General features: G+C 44.1%; 1 protein-coding gene across 3 annotated transcripts in view; it reads left to right on the plus strand.

The window, feature by feature from the left end:
- Positions 1–20,859, plus strand: part of LOC311138412 (peroxisome proliferator-activated receptor delta-like) — a 45,709-nt gene that overhangs the window by 8,673 nt on the left and 16,177 nt on the right. For 2 of the 3 annotated variants that reach the window (XM_084173085.1, XM_084173083.1), the window contains exon 2: positions 19,506–19,962. In XM_084173085.1, coding sequence (XP_084029211.1) covers positions 19,572–19,962 — 391 coding nt within the window. In that variant the 5' untranslated portion in view covers positions 19,506–19,571. The remainder of the gene's footprint in view (positions 1–19,505; positions 19,963–20,859) is intronic. The other variant, XM_084173084.1, reaches the window with a different exon arrangement.

Raw genomic sequence — 20,859 nt, forward strand, 5'->3', positions numbered from 1 at the left:
TTAATTCCGTTACCAAATTGGCAACAGGGTTACCAAAAATTCTGTAACGGAATAACTGCAACTGATTTGGCTACAATTGGAAATCATAATAGTCCCAAACCACAGTTGGGTAACCTGCTACTGTTCTCCCTTCCACTGGCATACTGTTTTCTTTCTTTCTGTGGTCTGGTGGTCAAACCAAGAGTGTTAAAACAGTCTGAGTCTGGACAACTCTACCCTCTCTCTCTCTCCTTCTGCCTCTCTCTCTCAATCTCCAGTTAATGTCACCTCTCCCAGCTCTTACTGACACAGTTCCAAATGTTGCATGCATCGGTCAGAAAATCGATTCAAATGTTACGAATCGCCTGTTCACTAAAATGTTTTACTCATATTACTTTCTTTCTACCTTCCGAAAATACCTCATCTTTTGTGACAACTGTGTCGAACTAAGCATGTAACTGTGTTGACAGTCATTGATCAACAAGTCATTTTGTATGCCGACCAACCCAGGCAATATCAGTAGCCTAGTCAAACTGTGCACTGTGCGCTGCTTCGCACGCTGTCCAATGAGACGTAGGCTACGCATAACCTTCAGCATTCAAATATTTGTAAAATGGCTTGCGCAATATTAGGCTTTATTAGTTGAGTGACAATCAATGTAATTTGCTACGTTATTATCAAATGCGCTGTTAAATTGTGTTCTACCAGAATAAAGTAGCCTAAGCAACCGCCTGAGACAGGACTCACATCTGGCTATATAGCCTACCTGCTGATCTGGGCTTAGGCTACATTAGATGTTATTTTGATTGTTCAGGGTTCACCATCAGCAATAGATTAGGTTGTTTTGCTTTAAACAGTGTATTTTCTTGATATACAGGGGAATGTTGATCATTCCATAATCAGGACAACATTTGCTTTTTCTACCCGCACTGCACAGTCAAAGCGGGAGGAAACGAAAAGTTCACTTCCAAATTTTGCCCCGGGAGCCGCATTCGGTCTTCAACGAGGTCCGGAGGGCCGCACTGAAAATTGGTTATATTTTCTTGCTGTCAAAAATATTGTCCTCTATCCATTGTTTTTGGAATTTGATGCTCCCTGATGGTCTAGTGACTTTGCGACCTGGACAGTCAAGAAACTGTATGAATATAGGTCCAATATCATTTCTACACAGTTTTGATTTGGTTTTAGTCATTTGAAAGTATATTGAGTTTGTGTATTTTAATTTCTTTACTCAAACCACCCGTGGGCCGGATTGGACCCCCTCACGGGCCGGATCGTGGGCCGTATGTTTGACACTCCTGGTCTAAACCATTCGATTTTGAGACTGGGGTGAAATCCAAAGTTGTGCTATATAGTCAGTATACAAACATGAAGAACTGCTCTTTTCATGACACAGACTGACCAGGTGAAAGCTATGATCCCTTATTGATGTCACTTGTTAAATCCACTTCAATCAGTGTAAATGAAGGGGATGAGACAGGTTAAATAATGATTTGTAAGCCTTGAGACAATTGAGACATGGATTGTACGTGTGTCATTCAGAGGGTGAAAAGGAAAGACAAAAAATGTAAGTGCCTTTTGAACGGGGTATGGTAGTAGGTGCCAGGCGCACCGGTTTGTGTCAACAACTGCAACACTGCTTGGTTTTTCATGCTCAACAGTTTCCTGTGTGTATCAAGAATGGTCCACCACCCAAAGGACATCCAGCCAACTTGACACAATTGTGGGAAGCATTGGAGTCAACATGGGCCAGCATCCCTGTGGAACACTTTCGACACCTTGTAGAGTCAGTGAAATAAGTAATTTAGAGATGCGGTCTTAAGGGCAGATATTCAGGAGGCAGAAGGTTCAGGTGCATAAGTGTTGATATTTATATTCAGACACACTGACTTTTTCCACATTCTGTTACGTTATACAGTGGGGAAATAAAGTATTTAGTCAGCCACCAATTGTGCAAGTTCTCCCACTTAAAAAGATGAGAGAGGCCTGTAATTTTCATCATAGGTACACGTCAACTATGACAGACAAATTGAGGGAAAAAAATCCAGAAAATCACATTGTAGGATTTTTTATGAATTTATTTGCAAATTATGGTGGAAAATAAGTATTTGGTCACCTACAAACAAGCAAGATTTCTGGCTCTCACAGACCTGTAACTTCTTCTTTGAGGCTCCTCTGTCCTCCACTCGTTACCTGTATTAATGGCACCTGTTTGAACTTGTTATCAGTATAAAAGACACCTGTCCACAACCTCAAACAGTCACACTCCAAACTCCACTATGGCCAAGACCAAAGAGCTGTCAAAGGACACCAGAAACAAAATTGTAGACCTGCACCAGGCTGGGAAGACTGAATCTGCAATAGGTAAGCAGCTTGGTTTGAAGAAATCAATTGTGGGAGCAATTATTAGGAAATGGAAGACGTACAAGACCACTGATAATCTCCCTCGATCTGGGGCTCCACGCAAGATCTCACCCCGTGGGGTCAAAATGATCACAAGAACGGTGAGCAAAAATCCCAGAACCACACGGGGGGACCTAGTGAATGACCTGCAGAGAGCTGGGACCAAAGTAACAAAGCCTACCATCAGTAACACACTACGCCGCCAGGGACTCAAATCCTGCAGTGCCAGACGTGTCCCCCTGCTTAAGCCAGTACATGTCCAGGCCCGTCTGAAGTTTGCTAGAGTGCATTTGGATGATCCAGAAGAGGATTGGGAGAATGTCAGATGAAACCAAAATAGAACTTTTTGGTAAAAACTCAACTCGTCGTGTTTGGAGGACAAAGAATGCTGAGTTGCATCCAAAGAACACCATACCTACTGTGAAGCATGGGGGTGGAAACATCATGCTTTGGGGCTGTTTTTCTGCAAAGGGACCAGGACGACTGATCCGTGTAAAGGAAAGAATGAATGGGGCCATGTATCGTGAGATTTTGAGTGAAAACCTCCTTCCATCAGCAAGGGCATTGAAGATGAAACGTGGCTGGGTCTTTCAGCATGACAATGATCCCAAACACACCGCCCGGGCAACGAAGGAGTGGCTTCGTAAGAAGCATTTCAAGGTCCTGGAGTGGCCTAGCCAGTCTCCAGATCTCAACCCCATAGAAAATCTTTGGAGGGAGTTGAAAGTCTGTGTTGCCCAGCGACAGCCCCAAAACATCACTGCTCTAGAGGAGATCTGCATGGAGGAATGGGCCAAAATACCAGCAACAGTGTGTGAAAACCTTGTGAAGACTTACAGAAAACGTTTGACCTGTGTCATTGCCAACAAAGGGTATATAACAAAGTATTGAGAACATTTTGTTATTGACCAAATACTTATTTTCCACCATAATTTGCAAATAAATTCATAAAAAAATCCTACAATGTGATTTTCTGGAATTTCTTTTCTCATTTTGTGTGTCATAGTTGATGTGTACCTATGATGAAAATTACAGGCCTCTCTCATCTTTTTAAGTGGGAGAACATGCACAATTGGTGGCTGACTAAATACTTTTTTTCCCCACTGTATATAATTCACAAGTGATAAGCTAGTGTTGTCACCCATCAGACTATTCTTAATTTAATCTTGTCTTTACATATACATTTATTATTTATACATAAATAATATGTGACAATTGTTTTGATTTTAGAATGGACCATTATCATGCACCTGTATCGAAACAGCGGCATCGGGAAAAAATACATGTAATCTGTGCACTTAAATAGCGAATGGAGGACGCTTTTCCCTGTGGTGTATTTTCATGCCAGCCAGGTAGGCCATACTCCTGTTGTAAATATAAGCAATGTGCTTAATATTAGGAAAGTTGAGAAATAAATATAGTAGGGCTAGCCTATAGAAAGCTGATGGGATCCTCCTCTTAGTAGAGGCCATCACTCTGTTTTCTCGCGCCATTGCATAGCCTATAGAAGTGTTGAGCAACATGAGCTCATGGGCTCTCATTAAGTTTGATTAGATTTTCGAAAACATTTGCATTGATGTCAGAGTAATTAGAGGGACAATAGAGTGCTGAGTACCAGGCAGTAAGCAAGTTTGGTAGGCTACTAATGACCAGCAACAGCATCAAAGCTTGGAGAAGCCTAATTACCGTCACTAAACGGTCATGTGGAATTTGACTGCCTTCATGACTCGTGACCGCCGGTGTGGCAGTAATACGGTCACCACAACAGCCCTAACCACAGGTGGACTCCATTCAAGTTGTAGAAACTTCTCAAGGATGATCAATGGAAACGGGATGCACCTGAGCTCAATTTAGAGTGTCCATAGCAAAGGGTCTAAGTACTAAATAAGGTATATCTGTTTTACTTTTTTTTTTTTTTTTGCAAAAAAATCAAAACCTGTTTTCGCATTGTCATTATGGGGTTTTGCGTGTAGATGGATGAAAAAAATAAAAAATAAAGCTGTAATATAACAAAATGTGGAAAAAGTAAAGGGGTCGGAGTACTTTCCAAATGCACTGTATACCCGAGGCACACTTCCTGGAACATACCAACATATGTATGGCAACAACACCAAAATCTGGCTAATACAATTGTAACTGTCTTAACTGGGGTGCGCAACTTAATATAAGGAAGGTGTTCCTAATGTGTGGTATACTCAGTGTATATACACAGGGCTCTACATTGTGACAATTTTACTCGCATATGTGCGTAACTGTTTTTCTGTGTGATTTTTTATTTAAGATCACTAGTGTGCCTAAAGAATTAAGGATTCTAGCTTTATTACCTCATATTACCTCATGTGCTCCTAAATTTCATTGTGAAATGTCAACTTAAGCGCACAAGTGGGGGGACAAAAAGCAAACATTGCCCTCTTTATCTGATAGTGGGGTGGTAGATGCCCAGTTTCTGTTGTGGCTCAGCTCCGGTGCCTACATGCACTCACCGGCCAGTTTATTAAGTACACCCTCCCATTCACAAACATTGAACGCTCCTACAGACAGTGAGTCACGTGGCAGTGGCTTGCTATATAAAGCAGGCAGACAGGCATCGAGGCACTCAGTTACTCTTCGATTGAACGTTAGAATGGGCAAAGCGAGTGACCTAAGCTTCTTGGAGCATGGTATGATTGTTGGTGCCAGGCTCCGGATCCAGTATCTCAGAAATGGCTGCCCTCCTGGGCTTTTCACACACGACAGTGTAGGGTTTACTGAGAATGGTGCAACAAACAAAAAGCATCCAGTCAGCGGCAGTCCTGTGGGCGAAAACAGCTCATCGAATGAGAATGGCAAGAATCGTGCAAGCTTACAGGCGGGCCACAGACAAATAACGGCGCAGTACAACAGTGGTATGCAGAACGGCATCTCAAAATGCACAACTCTTCGATCCTTGTCACGGATAGGCTAATGCAGCAGAGGGGTTCACTCCTCTCAGCTAAAAACGTCAGCATGGACCAACTTCCCTGTGGAACATTTCTGAAACCTCCTCCACCCTGTTCTGGAGGCAAAGGGGGGGACAGCCCGGTACTAGACGGATGTACCTAATAAACTGGCCAGTGAGTGTACAGTCGTGGTCAAAAGTTTTGAGAATGACACAAGTATTGGTCTTCACAAAGTTCGCTGCTTCGGTGTTATGAGATATTTTTGTCAGATGTTACTATGGTATACTGAAGTATAATTACAAGCATTCCATAAGTGTCAAAGGCTTTTATTGACAATTACATTAAGTTTAGGCAAAGAGTCAATATTTGCAGTGTTGACCCTTCTTTTTCAAGACCTCTGCAATCCGCCCTGGCATGCTGTCAATTAACTTCTGGGCCACATCCTGACTGATGGCAGCCCATTCTTGCATAATCAATGCTATGAGTTTGTCTAAATGTGTGGGTTTTTGTTTGTCCACCCGCCTCTTGAGGATCGACCACAAGTTCTCAATGGACCCAAAATGTCGATGTTTTGTTCCCCGAGCCACTTAGTTATCACTTTTGCCTTATGGCAAGGTGCTCCATCATGCTGGAAAAGGCATTGGTCATTACCAAACTGTTCTTGGATGGTTGGGAGAAGTTGCTCTCGGAGGATGTGTTGGTACCATTATTTATTCATGGCTGTGTTCTTAGGCAAAATTGTGAGTGAGCCCACTCCCTTGGCTGAGAAGCAACCCCACACATGAATGGTCTCAGGATGCTTTACTGTTGGCATGACACAGGACTGATGGTAGCGCTCACCTTGTCTTCTCCGGACAAGGTGTTTTCCGGATGCCCCAAACAATCGGAAAGGGGATTCATCAGAGAAAATGACTTTACCCCAGTCCTCAGCAGTCCAATCCCTGTACCTTTTGCAGAGTATCAGTCTGTCCCTGATGTTTTTCCTGGAGAGAAGTGGCTTCTTCGCTGCCCTTCTTGACACCAGGCCATCCTCCAAAAGCCTTCGCCTCACTGTGCGTGCAGATGCACTCACACCTGCCTGCTGCCATTCCTGAGCAAGCTCTGCACTCGTGGTGCCCCGATCCCGCAGCTGAATCAACATTAGGAGACGGTCCTGGCGCTTGCTGGACTTTCTTGGGCGCCCTGACGCCTTCTTCACAACAATTGAACCTCTCTCCTTGAAGTTCTTGATGACGCAATGATGACGGCACGTGTTTCCTTGCAGGTAACCATGGTTAACAGAGGAAGAACAATTATTTCAATTACCAACCTCCTTTTAAAGCTTCCAGTCTGTTATTCTAACTCAATCAGCATGACAGAGTGATCTCCAGCCTTGTCCTCGTCAACACACTCTCCTGTGTTAACGAGAGAATCACTGACATGATGTCAGCTGGTCCTTTTGTGGCAGGGCTGAAATGCAGTGTAAATGTTTTTGGGGGATTAAGTTCATTTTCATGTCAAAGAGGGACTTTGCAATTAATTGCAATTCATCTGATCACTCTTCATGACATTCTGGAGTATATGCAAATTGGCATCATCAAAACTGAGGCAGCAGACTTTGTAAATTAGTATTTGTGTCATTCTCAACTTTTGACCACGACTGTACATGTATATCATTCACAAAAACACACACACACAGAGAGAGAGAAGTCAGCTCAGACAGGCCCCCGCTAATGAGCTCCATCTTTAAATTTAGAATGGAAAATGTATGGTTATGCAACAAATGTTTAGCACATCGCATCGAACTAGGGGTGTGATGTTTAAACATTTAAAAGAAATTGGGATCGTTAACGTTTAGACAATAAATCATACATGTGCCACTAGAGATCCTGGTTCAAGTCCAGGCTCTGTCGCAGCCGGCCGCGACTGGGAGACCCATGGGCGGCACACAATTGGTCCAGGGTAGGGGAGGGTTTGGCCGGCAGGGATGTGGGTTCGTTTCCCACGGGGGGCCAGTATGGGAAAAAAAAATAATAATACATGTATGCATTCACTAACTGTAAGTCGCTCTGGATAAGAGCGTCTGCTAAATGACTAAATTGTAAATGTAGAAAACCTGGTTGTCTACTTTCCACCTGACACTGAGATGAATTCACCTTTCAGCAGGACAATAACCTAAAACACAAGGCCAAATCTACACTGGAGTTGCTTACCAGTGTTCCTGAGTGGCTGAGTTACAGTTTTGATTTAAATGGTTGTCTAGCGATGATCAACAACCAATTTGACAGAGCTTGAAGAATTTTGAAAGTAGAGAGTAGTAGTAGTAGAGACTTACCCAGAAAGACTCAGCTTTTATCGCTGCCAAAGGTGCTTCTACAAAGTATTGACTCGGGGTGTGAATACTTATGTAAATGAGATTTCTGTATTTAATTTTCAATAAATGTGCAAATATTTCTAAAAACATGATTTCACTTTGTCATCATGGGATATTGTGTGTAGATGGGTGAGGGGGGATTTTTTTATATTTTGAATTCAGGCTGTAACACAACAAAGTGGAATAAGTCAAGGGGTATATGAATACTTTCTGAAGGCACTGTATGTATCAAATTGGCTTGAAAGGGAAAGGTGCACATCCTTAGTACAGTGAGTAGAGTACAGTATATTGTACAGTACTATACTCTACTGTACTGAACTCTACCCTGCTGTGCTGTACTGCACTGTACTCTACTTTGCTCTGCTGTGATGTCCAAACTTGTGGAACATTACATTTACATTTACGTCATTTAGCAGACACTCTTATCCAGAGCGACTTACAAATTGGTGCATTCACCTTATAGCCAGTGGGATAACCACTTTACAATATGTTTTTTTTGTTTTTTTTTTCTTTCTTTGGGGTGGGTTAAGGGGGGGTAGAAGGATTGCTTAAAGAGGTGGTGTTTCAAGTGTCTCCGGAAGGTGGTGAGTGACTCCGCTGTCCTGGCGTCGTGAGGGAGCTTGTTCCACCATTGGGGTGCCAGAGCAGCGAACAGTTTTGACTGGGCTGAGCCGGAACTGTGCTTCTGCAGAGGTAGGGGGGCCAGCAGGCCAGAGGTGGATGAACGCAGTGCCCTCGTTTGGGTGTAGGGACTGATCAGAACCTGAAGGTACGGAGGTGCCGTTCCCCTCACAGCTCCGTAGGCAAGCACCATGGTCTTGTAGCAGATGCGAGCTTCAACTGGAAGCCAGTGGAGTGTGTGGAGGAGCGGGGTGACGTGAGAGAACTTGGGAAGGTTGAACACCAGACGGGCTGCGACATTCTGGATGAGTTGTAGGGGTTTAATAGCACAGGCAGGGAGCCCAGCCAACAGCGAGTTGCAGTAATCCAGAAGGGAGATGACAAGTGCCTGGATTAGGACCTGTGCCGCTTCCTGTGTAAGGCAGGATCGTACTCTCCGAATGTTGTAGAGCGCAATCCAAGAGTGAGCCGCGCGGGAGATGCCCAGCTCGGAGAGGGTGGAGAGGAGGATCTGATGGTTCACAGTATCAAAGGCAGCAGACAGGTCTAGAAGGACAAGAGCAGAGGAGAGAGAGTTAGCTTTAGCAGTGCGGAGAGCCTCCGTGACACAGAGAAGAGCAGTCTCAGTTGAATGACCAGTCTTAAAACCTGACTGGTTTGGATCAAGGGGGGGAGGATTCAGCAGGGTGGAGAAGGTGGCAAAGAGCTTCCTAGGGTTAGAGGCAGGTGCTTGGAATTTAGTGGTAGAAAGTGGCTTTAGCAGCAGAACCGGAGGAAGAAAATGTAGAGAGGAGGGAGTGAAAAGATGCCAGGTCCGCAGGGAGTCTAGCTTTCCTCCATTTCCGCTCGGCTGCCCAGAGCCCTGTTCTGTGAGCTCGCAATGAGTCGTCAAGCCACGGAGCAGGAGGGGAGGACCGGGCCGGCCGGGAGGATAGGGGACATAGAGAGTCAAGGGAGGAGAGGAGGGTTGAGGAGGCAGAATCAGGAGATTGGAGGGAGAAGGATTGAGCAGAGGGAAGAGATGATATGATGGAAGAGGAGAGAGTAGCGGGAGAGAGAGAGCGAAGGTTGCGCATTACCATCTGAGTAGGGGCAGAGTGAGTAGTGTTGGAGGAGAGCGAGAGAGAAAAGGATACAAAGTAGTGGTCGGAGACATGGAGGGGAGTTTTTACATTTACATTTTAGTCATTTAGCAGACGCTCTTATCCAGAGCGACTTACAGTTAGTGAGTGCATACATTATTCTTTTTTTCATACCCCCTGTGGGAATCGAACCCACAACCCTGGCGTTGCAAACGCCATGCTCTTATCAACTGAGCTACATCCCTGCCGGCCATTCCCTCCCCTACCCTGGACGACGCTGGGCCAATTGTGCGCCGCCCCATGGGTCTCCCGGTCACGGCCGGCTACGACAGAGCCTGGATTCGAACCACGATCTCTAGTGGCACAGCTAGCACTGTGATGCAGTGCCTTAGACCACTGCGCCACTCGGGAGACTCAGTTGCAGTGAGATTAGTAGAAGAACAGCATCTAGTAAAGATGAGGTCAAGCGTATTGCCTGCCTTGTGAGTAGGGGGGGACGGTGAGAGGGTGAGGTCAAAAGAGGAGAGGAGTGGAAAGAAGGAGGCAGAGAGAAATTAGTCAAAGGCAGACGTAGGGAGGTTAAAGTCACCCAGAACTGTGAGGGGTGAGCCATCCTCAGGAAATGAACTTATCAAGGCGTCAAGAGGAGCATGAGGAGAATGACTTTCATATCCACAATTATGCATTTCTGTGTAGTACAGATCAGGGACCAATTATGTAATTCTGTTACCGTAATTCTGTTAACAGGTGTAAATCCACTTCACATACTATAGTTCAATAATGAAAATATATATTTTTCTAACTCAAGTTGCCATGTCATAGTTGACACCCCATTCTTTCTGCAGACATCTTTGAATCTTAATTCGGAGCAGATCGTTTTTGGAAAAAGTGGTCTCATAAAACCCTGAGGGAGATTTTACTGCATCTGATCGGTTTTAACACTAAATTAGTATTTGTACATTTTTCTGTGCAAATTGTTAAAAGTAGTCCTTGTGCATAGAATTGAATGGTGTTGTTTTTTAAACTTTGAATTCAATCGTTTTTGTTTTGGCATACATTTGTTTAAGTAAAAAAAAAAAATGAGTCAAAGGCTAGCATAATTCCATTATAGTGGAATTGCCCACAGTCCGGGAGGATCTAAAATTCATGGCATGGGGGGCCATTGATTTTATGTTTGAGTCACTCAGATAGGATAAGAACATGGCATAAGCCATGACAAAATGTGTAGAATTGCAGGACATTTGCTTTAAAGTAACTGTCCAGTGTTTCCAGAAATATGACCTATAAATTACTTATCAGTGAAATAGTTTTCAATCCAAAATGGTTTAATTATGCATGTTAAAAATCAGTTTTCTGTGTTAGAATGGTGTGAGCGTACCCTAACAGAATGGTGTGGGCGTATACCGGTCAGTAAAAATATTAATACTAGTAGGCCGCTGATTGGCCAGCTCATCCTCCTCTAGACCGCTGATTGGCCAGCTCATCCTCAGGCGTGTGAAATCATACTCTGAGAAAATAGCAAGCATTTTTTAAACTGTCTGTCTGTGATCCAAGTTTGAGGTGTTTTTTTTATTTTTTATGTTGTAGGTTACACCGGCAAGTATAATAATATTTGTCAGGGCATGTTATTTCATTATAAATCAGATTATTTCACATGGTGATGTAGGAAGTTAAAAGGTTAGCTAGCTTGCCGTGTTTAGCCAACTTGCTAGCAAGGGAAGACCAGAAGAGAGAGACTTATTTTGCTTTCACATCAAATGAAAAGACAACAAGAGAACCTCTGTCGCCCCCTTGTGAATGTTGCTATTTGGGAGTCTGGATCGGTGAGGTATCATGTTACCAAAAGGTGCACGTTCCTCTAAAATATGACTCCACCCAGCTCACGCACGTGCATAGATCTACGCACGTTAAGTGTGTGGAAACTTTTGGCAGGATATGTCAGTGCTATTGTCTGTCCGCATTCCTTCTCTTTTGTTTTCAATACTTTACAGTTTGACTTTGGGCTATATTTTGTCTTCAAATGTCATGTGTGGAGTAAGATTTAGGCTACACAATGTTTTCATTGTTTAGAAAACCAGGAGCAAGGCTGTCTGTGTTGCTGCAGAAGCATAGCATAGGCCTAGTTGAAGTTGATAGGCTAGTATTTTGTATTTCGCAAGGATGTTTCTAGAACTTCAGTGTTTTGTGACTAAGAAGATTTATCTGTCTATGTGGACACTAAGCCTGGTTGATTCTTGCTTTCTTAAACAACGCGCTACAAAACTCAGTTACTCTATCGGCTGCCTTCAGAGACTGATGACTTAAGGTTATGTTTCCACTCCGGTGACTTTTCCCAAAGAAATCAAGAGCATTTAGACTTGTCCCACACCCACAACCTGTCATACTGGTTTTCAGATTTCCCTAGTATAAGCATTTTTGGAAGTGATAATTTTGTCTCTTATGACTGTCAATGGAAACCAGTCCATTCATACTTTGTGTACAACAGAAACCCATAACCTAGATTGCAAATGAACCCATAGACATCATGAATATAGAATGTGTAGACTTGACTGATGTATACCATTGTTGTGGCATTCATTTCTTTTGGGGTAAGAGTAAGAATGTGCCCCTTATTTTAAAAGACTCCCTCTGGTCTTTCACAATGTGTGTTTATCACTGATCTGGGTCTGAGGTGAACGGATGTCCCATTCAGTGGGCTTTAGCGAGCACAGAGGGAGGAGCAGCAGTTCATCTGGTCTGTTTCAATGGAGATGGGAGGAGAGGTGCATACAGGAGCTTGGTGGAGAGAATGGAGAGGGCACTCCGAGGATAGAGTTTGTGCAGTGGAGAGAAATTCACAACATCAACCACTCAAAGAGAATTCCGCAAAACAGAGTCCTGGCGGAGACCTGTTGGGATGCTTGTACAATTCAACCCTACCTTCCTTCCTCCTCCCTTGAAGCAATCCCAGATCTCTGAGCGAGTGTTATTGGGGACATTTTTCCAATCACATACAGGTCAGTGATTCCCTCCAGGAAGGAAGGATGCATTTTTATAAGTGTTGAAACAGGCCAGTCCCAGGGGACAAGACTAACTACCAGGCAACTCTGACCTTGATTGGCTCTATTGTTTCATAGGTAGTTGCCAGCAGGTCCCAATCTACTGGCCTATAGTGTCTTTCCCCACCCTTCCCTCTCCATCCATCCTTCCTTCCCTCTCTCCTGTCGTTCTTTGCTCTTTAAGTCCAGCCCGTAGATTAACTTTGACCCAGCCAGCCTCAATCATTCCTGCCTAAGCTGCTCTTATTTAACACTGGGAAATGAATGCATTCTTTGCTTTGTCTTAATCGCAGAAAAGCTGGGGACTGTTGGGAAAGATTTGAGAAGTTTAGCATTACGAACCCCTGCCAGGGACTCCGGGCAGTCAGACTCGTCTAGCCGAAGTCATTGATTCGTCAGAGAATGTGTTCTCTTTGATCTTGTCACTGTTATGTATCGGAGTTTAGCCAATGGGCTTTGATTCGCTTACTGTGTTCAGAAATTGAGATTTGATGACGTAACTAGTTTGAATGCAGAATGGGTTGTTTGACTCATGCACACTTACAGTGAGGGAAAAAAGTATTTGATCCCCTGCTGATTTTGTATGTTTGCCCACTGACAAAGAAATGATCAGTCTATAATTTTAATGGTAGGTTTATTTGAACAGTGAGAGACAGAATAACAACAAAAAATCCAGAAAAACACATCAAATGTTATAAATTGATTTGCATTTTAATGAGGGAAATAAGTATTTGATCCCCTCTCAATCAGAAAGATTTCTGGCTCCCAGGTGTCTTTTATACAGGTAACGAGCTGAGATTAGGAGCACACTCTTAAAGGGAGTGCTCCTAAGCTCAGCTTGTTACCTGTATAAAAGACACCTGTCCACAGAAGCAATCAATCAATCAGATTCCAATCTCTCCACCATGGCCAAGACCAAAGAGCTCTCCAAGGATGTCAGGGACACGATTGTAGACCTACACAAGGCTGGAATGGGCTACAAGACCATCGCCAAGCAGCTTGGTGAGAAGGTGACAACAGTTGGTGCGATTATTTGCAAATGGAACAAACACAAAAGATCTGTCACTCTCCCTCGGCCTGGGGCTCCATGCAAGATCTCACCTCCTGGAGTTGCAATGATCATGAGAACGGTGAGGAATCAGCACAGAACTACACGGGAGGATTTGTCAATGTTCTCAAGGCAGCTGGGACAATAGTCACCAAGAATACAATTGGTAACACACTACGCCGTGAAGGACTGAAATCCTGCAGCGCCCGCAAGGTCCCCCTGCTCAAGAAAGCACATATACAGGCCCGTCTGAAGTTTGCCAATGATCATCTGAATGATTCAGAGGAGAACTGGGTGAAAGTGTTGTGGTCAGATGAGACCAAAATGGAGCTCTTTGGCATCAACTCAACTCGCCGTGTTTGGAGGAGGAGGAATGCTGCCTATGACCCCAAGAACACCATCCCAACAGTCAAACATGGAGGTGGAAACATTATGCTTTGGGGGAGTTTTTCTGCTAAGGGGACAGGACAACTTCACCGCATCAAAGGGACGATGGACGGGGCCATGTACCGTCAAATCTTGGGTGAGAACCTCCTTCCCTCAGCCAGGGCATTGAAAATGGGTCGTGGATGGGTATTCCAGCATGACAATGACCCAAAACACACGGCCAAGGCAAAGGAGTGGCTCAAGAAGAAGCACATTAAGGTCCTGGAGTGGCCTAGCCAGTCTCCAGACCTTAATCCCATAGAAAATCTTTGGAGGGAGCTGAAGGTTCGAGTTGCCAAACGTCAGCCTCGAAACCTTAATGACTTGGAGAAGATCTGTAAAGAGCAGTGGGACAAAATCCCTCCTGAGATTTGTGCAAACCTGGTGGCCAACTACAAGAAACGTCTGACCTCTGTGATTGCCAACAAGGGTTTTGCCACCAAGTACTAAGTCATGTTTTGCAGAGGGATCAAATACTTATTTCCCTCATTAAAATACAAATCAATTTATAACATTTTTGACATGCGTTTTTCTGTTTTTTTGTTGTTGTTACTCTGTCTCTCACTGTTCAAATAAACCTACCATTAAAATTATAGACTGATAATTTCTTTGTCAGTGGGCAAATGTACAAAATCAGCAGGGGATCAAATACTTTTTTCCCTCACTGTATACTCGCGAAATACCATTATTAGGGATGTGCACGGTTATTTGAATATCCGAACGGACGTTAGTATTTGAATACTTGAATACATTTTTGCTAGGAAAAAAGTATTATAGGCCTATTTTAACACTGAGCAATAGAGCGCCAGCCGCTCTCCCTCGCGCAGCAGTGCTCAGGTTAAAAACGGAAGTAAAAAAATAAATATTACATGTATTTTGAATATCCGGATATCCAACAAAAATGCATCATACTATTTGAATATTGGAATTATCTCTAACCGTGATATAGGCTATAGACATCCAACGTTTCGGTCTCAAATACGTAGGATGTTTCTCAATATGACTACTACTATGCTCAGAGCACGCAAATAGGCGTATGAGTCCAAATCAAAGTATGCAAAACGGAGCACGGAGGGCACTTCTCAGAAGCGTACTCCGCTTGTACACATTTCGAAGCATGCGTCAATGCAAGCATCAACGGGAAGTATGCACAGAAATATGAAGCAACCACATAAAAAAAGATGCAATATGTCTTAATCAATGTCACTCATTATTTGAGCTGAAGCAAGAGAAGATAAACTCAGACTTTAGAACGAAATGTTGCCCATTCACATCTCGTATGTTTGCCTGACTTCAATATTTGATTTTGATGCGTTAATAAATACGTGTTAATTGTAGCATGTTTACCTGCCTATAATACTCACTGTAGTGTGCGTAGGTCGCAAGCCCATAGTTAGTCAATAGGACCAAGTTGCTAGCTAGCTAGCCACAAATAATTGACAGCTAATCATTTACCTGGCATAACATTAGTTTAAGGTCATTTTTGCCAGTTAAACTAGCTGGCTAGCTAGATTATTATGGTTCACATATAGCTAGCTGATAGTTATGAAGTTACAAGTTTGTTTATGTAGTTATATTGTCGTCTGTATTGCCATTAGCCTGTCTGGCAGCAGATTGAGTGAATAGGCAGTAACGTTACAGGGCATAGTTGTGCTGAGGTTACTGAGGTTACTCTCGTCTCCTGACTCCCGCCCTTTCAATTTAAAAATGTAATCTGACGGAGAGGATGGCGACCAGTGCTGACTGCGTGATATCAGCAAACCACAACTGATCATCTGAAGTCATTGTGAAGACCCACGAGATGCCTGCACTGACAGTGCAATGACATAAACCCTCAGTGCTTACTCCCACCTCCGTCGTCTAGCTGCTCTCCTCCGGATCGATATCCTTTTAGCTGTTGGGTCCGTGTATTGTCCTGATGTTTATTTGTAGCATAGCTAGTACTAGGTTCGGGACAATATCAGTATCGAAATATATTTTTTTAGGGCAAAAATGAAAAAACAAAGCAGACCAAACGCTTTGGTCCTTTAAAAACCTGCTCTATGTAAAATATTGTGTGCTATAGCTTGGGAAACAAATAACTGTGACTCTGGATGACAACATAATGTTGGTTTCCAACATTAGGGCTGTTTTCCTAAAGAAGTTAAATCCCCTTCGTGTTTTGTTTCCCTTGCCACTATACTAATGAGTATTGCGATACTGGTATCATCCCGGCCCTAGCTAGGGCGGCAGGTAGCTTAGTGGTTAAGAGCGTTGTGCCAGTAACCGAAAGGTCGCTAGTTCTAATCCCCGAGCCGACTAGGTGAAAAATCTGTCAATGTGCCCTTGAGCAAGGCACTTAACCCTAATTGCTCCTGTAAGTCGCTCTGGATAAGAGCGTCTGCTAAATGACTAAAATGTAAATGTAGTACCAGGTTATATTGTAGAGCTGGGCGATATTTTACATTAGCGGCAGACTCTAGACAATTGTTTTCCAGTGCCAAGTATGATTCCAAAAGTAAGCTATTTCATATAACATATCCAGGGAATTGATATTTTGATGTGCAACCTGTCAAACTAGGATTTATCACATTTATTTTTGCTTTTCAGAGAATTTGCAGACATCTTTGTGCATATTGGCCTATAGGCTATTATTCAGCACCTGAGGAAGTGGTGATCTTTAACCAAAGATCAATTATTTTTTTATACTGTAAAACTATTTGGTGGAATGTGCTTTGTAGCTGCCCGAACGGGCAAGTGAAATTTTGTCTTGAAGACAACATAATTTGCTTTCGCTCTAGTGTTCCATTTGTACATGTGCATTTGCGGGGCACAACAAAAAAGAAAACAAGCCAAGCGTAACACAGTTCTTCTCTCTAAATTCCCTTTCCCCTCCGTGTCCCATTCACTAAATTGCGTTCCGACTGCTCCTTTCACACACGCGTTCGGAGAGCGCACACAAGCTCCCGTTAGGCCTACAGAAATAAATGCCTATAAAAACCTATCTGATGGGATATACAAGCCAAATATTCCTTGCCAAATGACGAGAGTTTTATCACAAATTCAAAATGGACTGGTTGATGGAAGTAGGCAAATATGTATTCCAACAATGAGCTGCAGTTATGGAATAATTGCATCCAGTCTATTTTTCAATTGAGCTACTTTGTGAACTGCTAGTGCCATTGAGAATTGGGTAGCCTAGGCTATAACCCCCCTAAACATAGATAGGTTCCACACTGAAAATATGCACAAATAAACGGATGTCGCTGCCGGAATTAATCACCATGTGGAATTGTTCATCCAGTTTGAAAATGACAAACAACAGGCAGAATAAACTAAATCCAACATCTGTATATTGAAAAGACGGCATATTTTGGTTTGTAACCCTGAAAGAATTGTCTTTCAACTCACCAAATTGAGCCCCGTTTCAAATTATTACTCTTTGATAATAACTGTTCGATGCACGAAATGCGCATCACTTCCTACTGGCAACTTTTTTCATTTGGAAAAATAGTCTGTTCTATTTTATTCTGTTATATTTCATGTTGTTTTTACTATAAAATAAGTGTCTTGACTGTTATAATGGCTAGGGAAATAAGAGCATATGTCTGTTAAATTAACAAAACAAGGCTATGCCATTGCACAGCCATAGGCTTCTACAAGAAAGCACTGCTGCTGAGGTTACTGCGTTTTTAAGATTGTGTTCCACAATATAATAGAACAGTTGATATTACGGTTTCAATAAATTAATCTTAAATGGCGCTTGCTTTTTTGCTTTTTTACTGTTTTATTAGGTACACCACCCCATTCACGAAAATGGTTTGCTCCTACAGTGAGTGAGTCATGTGGCCGTGGCTTGCTATATAAAGCAGGCAACCAGGCATCAAGGCATTGTTACTGTTCAATAACATTTTAGAATGGGCAAAACAGGTGACCTAAGCAACTTGGAGCGTGGTATGATCGTCGGTGCCAGGCGCTCCAAATCCAGTATCTCAGAAACGTCCGCCCTCCTGGGCTTTTCACGCACAACGTTGTCTAGGGTTTACTGAGAATGGTGCGACAAACAAAAAACATCCAGTCAGCGGCATTCCTGTGGTCGAAAACAGTTTGTTGATGAGAGAGGTCGAACGAGAATGGCAAGAATCATGCACGCTAACAGGCGGGCCACAAACGGACAATTAACGGCGCAGTACAACAGTGGTGTGCAGAATGGCATCTCGGAACGCACAACTCGTCGATCCTTGTCACGGATGGGCTATTGCAGCAGACGACGACACCGGGTTCCACTCCTATCAGCTAAAAACAAGAAGAAGCGGCTCCAGTGGGCACACGATCACCAACACTGGACAATTGAGGAGTGGAAAAATATCACCTGGTCTAACGAATCCTGGTTCCTGTTGCTTCCATGGACCCAACCTGCCTGGTACAGGCTGGTGGTGGTGGTGTGGGGAATGTTTTCCTGGCACGTTAGGTCCCTTGATACCAATTGAGCAACGGACATTTTTGACACCTTGTCAAATCCATTCCTCAAAGAATTCAGGCTGTTCTGGAGTGAGTGTATGTTGTAGAGAGCGGAGGCGTTTTAAATTCCGTGGCTCTAGTGTATTCTCTCTTCCCTCTTCTAAATGCACCAGATTGATAAACTTGGTGATCCCACATGAAATCAGCCCTACAGCCTCTGTTCCCTTGAACCCTATTTCTACTTGGCAGACACACACACAGAAACAACCACCGAAGGCCAGTGGGGGAAAGTGCATGGCTGTTCAGTAGAAAGTGGGGAATGTGGGGAAAGGTCAGTGGCGCTGGCTGATCCAAAGAGCAGAGCGTCCCTACACACACACACGCAGCACGCAGAGCGTCTTCAGCTCAGACAACACCAGACACCCAGACATTGTGCGCTCCCTCCCAACAACAGGTGTCTGTAGAAAAACACCAGCCTTGCCTGCCCCATGGCCCACACGTGCTGGGACCTGGAGGCTAGCTTACTCACTGTGTGTGTGTGTTTTTCTCACGCATATCTCCTCCCTATCTGGTACACAAAGCCTCAGAAGTTACACTGCGTGTGTGTCGGTGCATTATTTTTTTGTTGCATACTCCTCTCGCTCGCTCTCTCCCCCCCCACCCCATTTTTTTCACTCCCTCTCTCTGTTAGTGGTTAGCTGGATCAATTACAGTCATTTAGAGTTTAACAGCTGGCTCTCATCTGCAGCAGGCCAACTCCAGGCCCGCATCGGAGACCTCTAACCTGGCCCATATGCTGTGTCTCTGTGGGGGAGGCTGTTCTATCTCTCTGGGTTGGAGGTGCACTGGGTGAAGCTGTCTCAGCTTTGGAGGGGCCTGTTGAATGGAACCAGGTCAAAGCCTCTTCTGACAAGTGTTTCCAGAAGAGACTGTGCCTGTTACACTGTTACATGGAAGCCTTTCATCATCTCACAATGTGTTGTTTTAACTGGAGAGAAGTGTTTCATGGATCTAATTGGATGTCTCGATTTGTAAAAGGCATTCCGATTGGACAGTCACTGTATTCTGTGAGAACAGCTCTGATTTGATTGCAACACACCAATGTATCCTCCTGAACCACCACCAATTTGGAATAAATCATTCCTGTAACTAATCTGTAACAGATCTGTACTAACTGGCTGTTCCCCTCCTCACCAGCAGGGCGGGAATGGTGGCGCCATGACCGAGGGTGGCTGAGAGTCAGGGGAGAAGCCACACAGCGCCATGGAGGGCACCAGGGCCGCCATCTTGGCGCCGGTCAGAAGCGACGCCCCTCGGCGGGATCGGAAGCGGCGTGTCGGGGGTCCGGTAAGGAAGGGGGGGGTCTGCCAGAACAGGACCACCTCCCCACATGGGGAGCGCACCTCGGACGGCGAGAGGGAGCCGGAGTCAGCCTTGAAGGAACTGAAACCACGCCCGCTGCTGAAGGGGCTGGGAAAATGGGAGACTGAGGGGGAGCGAGGAGCGGAGGTGTCACCTGAGGGGGAGGATGGCCTTTGCTCCTGGGACATGGACTCTCAGGACGACGAGGCGCAGCAGCAGGAGAAAGAGGAGGAGAACCAGAAACAGAAGAAGGGGAGTAGTAACAGCCCTGCCCCCTCCAGCAGCTGCACAGGTGAGAGAGACACATACACACTCACACAATTGAAATACTGTGGACAGTATCATAAACTTTATACTAGTTGATGATGATTAGTGAAATGTTTCACCATGTGTGCTACGTCTGTGTTGATCAGCCAATGACAGGGGTGTTCTTATAGTACGAACACACAGCATCACATTTCACTCTATTTATACTCGCACAGTAAAGTGTTTACTTTTAGACATGGCTCCTATAACTAGTGAGTCCCCTTGTTGACTTGAAATAACTGTGTTCCAATCAAGAACTCAATGTTCCGATCTGTACTGAACAAAAATATAAACGCAACATGTAAACTGTTGGTCCGAAGTTTCATGAGCTGAAATAAAAGATCCCAGAAATGTTCCATGTGCACAAAAACCTTATTTCTCTCAAATTTTGTGCACATAAACTCAGCAAAAAAAGAAACATCCTCTCACTGTCAACTGCGTTTATTTTCAGCAAATTTAACGTGTAAATATTTGTATGAACATAACAAGATTCAACAACTGAGACATTAAAAAAAATGTGACTAACAGAAATTGAATAATGTGTCCCTGAAGAAAGGGGGGGGTCAAAAGTAAGTCAGTATCTGGTGTGGCCACCAGCTGCATTAAGTACTGCAGTGCACCTCATCCTCCTCATGGACTGCACCAGATTTGCCAGTTCTTGCTGTGAGATGTTACCCCACTCATCCACTAAGGCACCTGCAAGTTCCCAGACATTTCTGGGGGGAATGGCCCTAGCCCTCACCCTCCGATCCAACAGGTCCCAGACGTGCTCAATGGGATTGACATCCGGGCTCTTCGCTGGCCGTGGCAGAACACTGACATTCCTGTCTTGCAGGAAATCACGCACAGAATGAGCAGTATGGCTGGTGGCATTGTCATGCTG

This window comes from Coregonus lavaretus (genome assembly GCF_964263955.1).
Source record: "Coregonus lavaretus genome assembly, chromosome: 12".
In the NCBI taxonomy this organism is placed as follows: Eukaryota; Metazoa; Chordata; class Actinopteri; order Salmoniformes; family Salmonidae; genus Coregonus; species Coregonus lavaretus.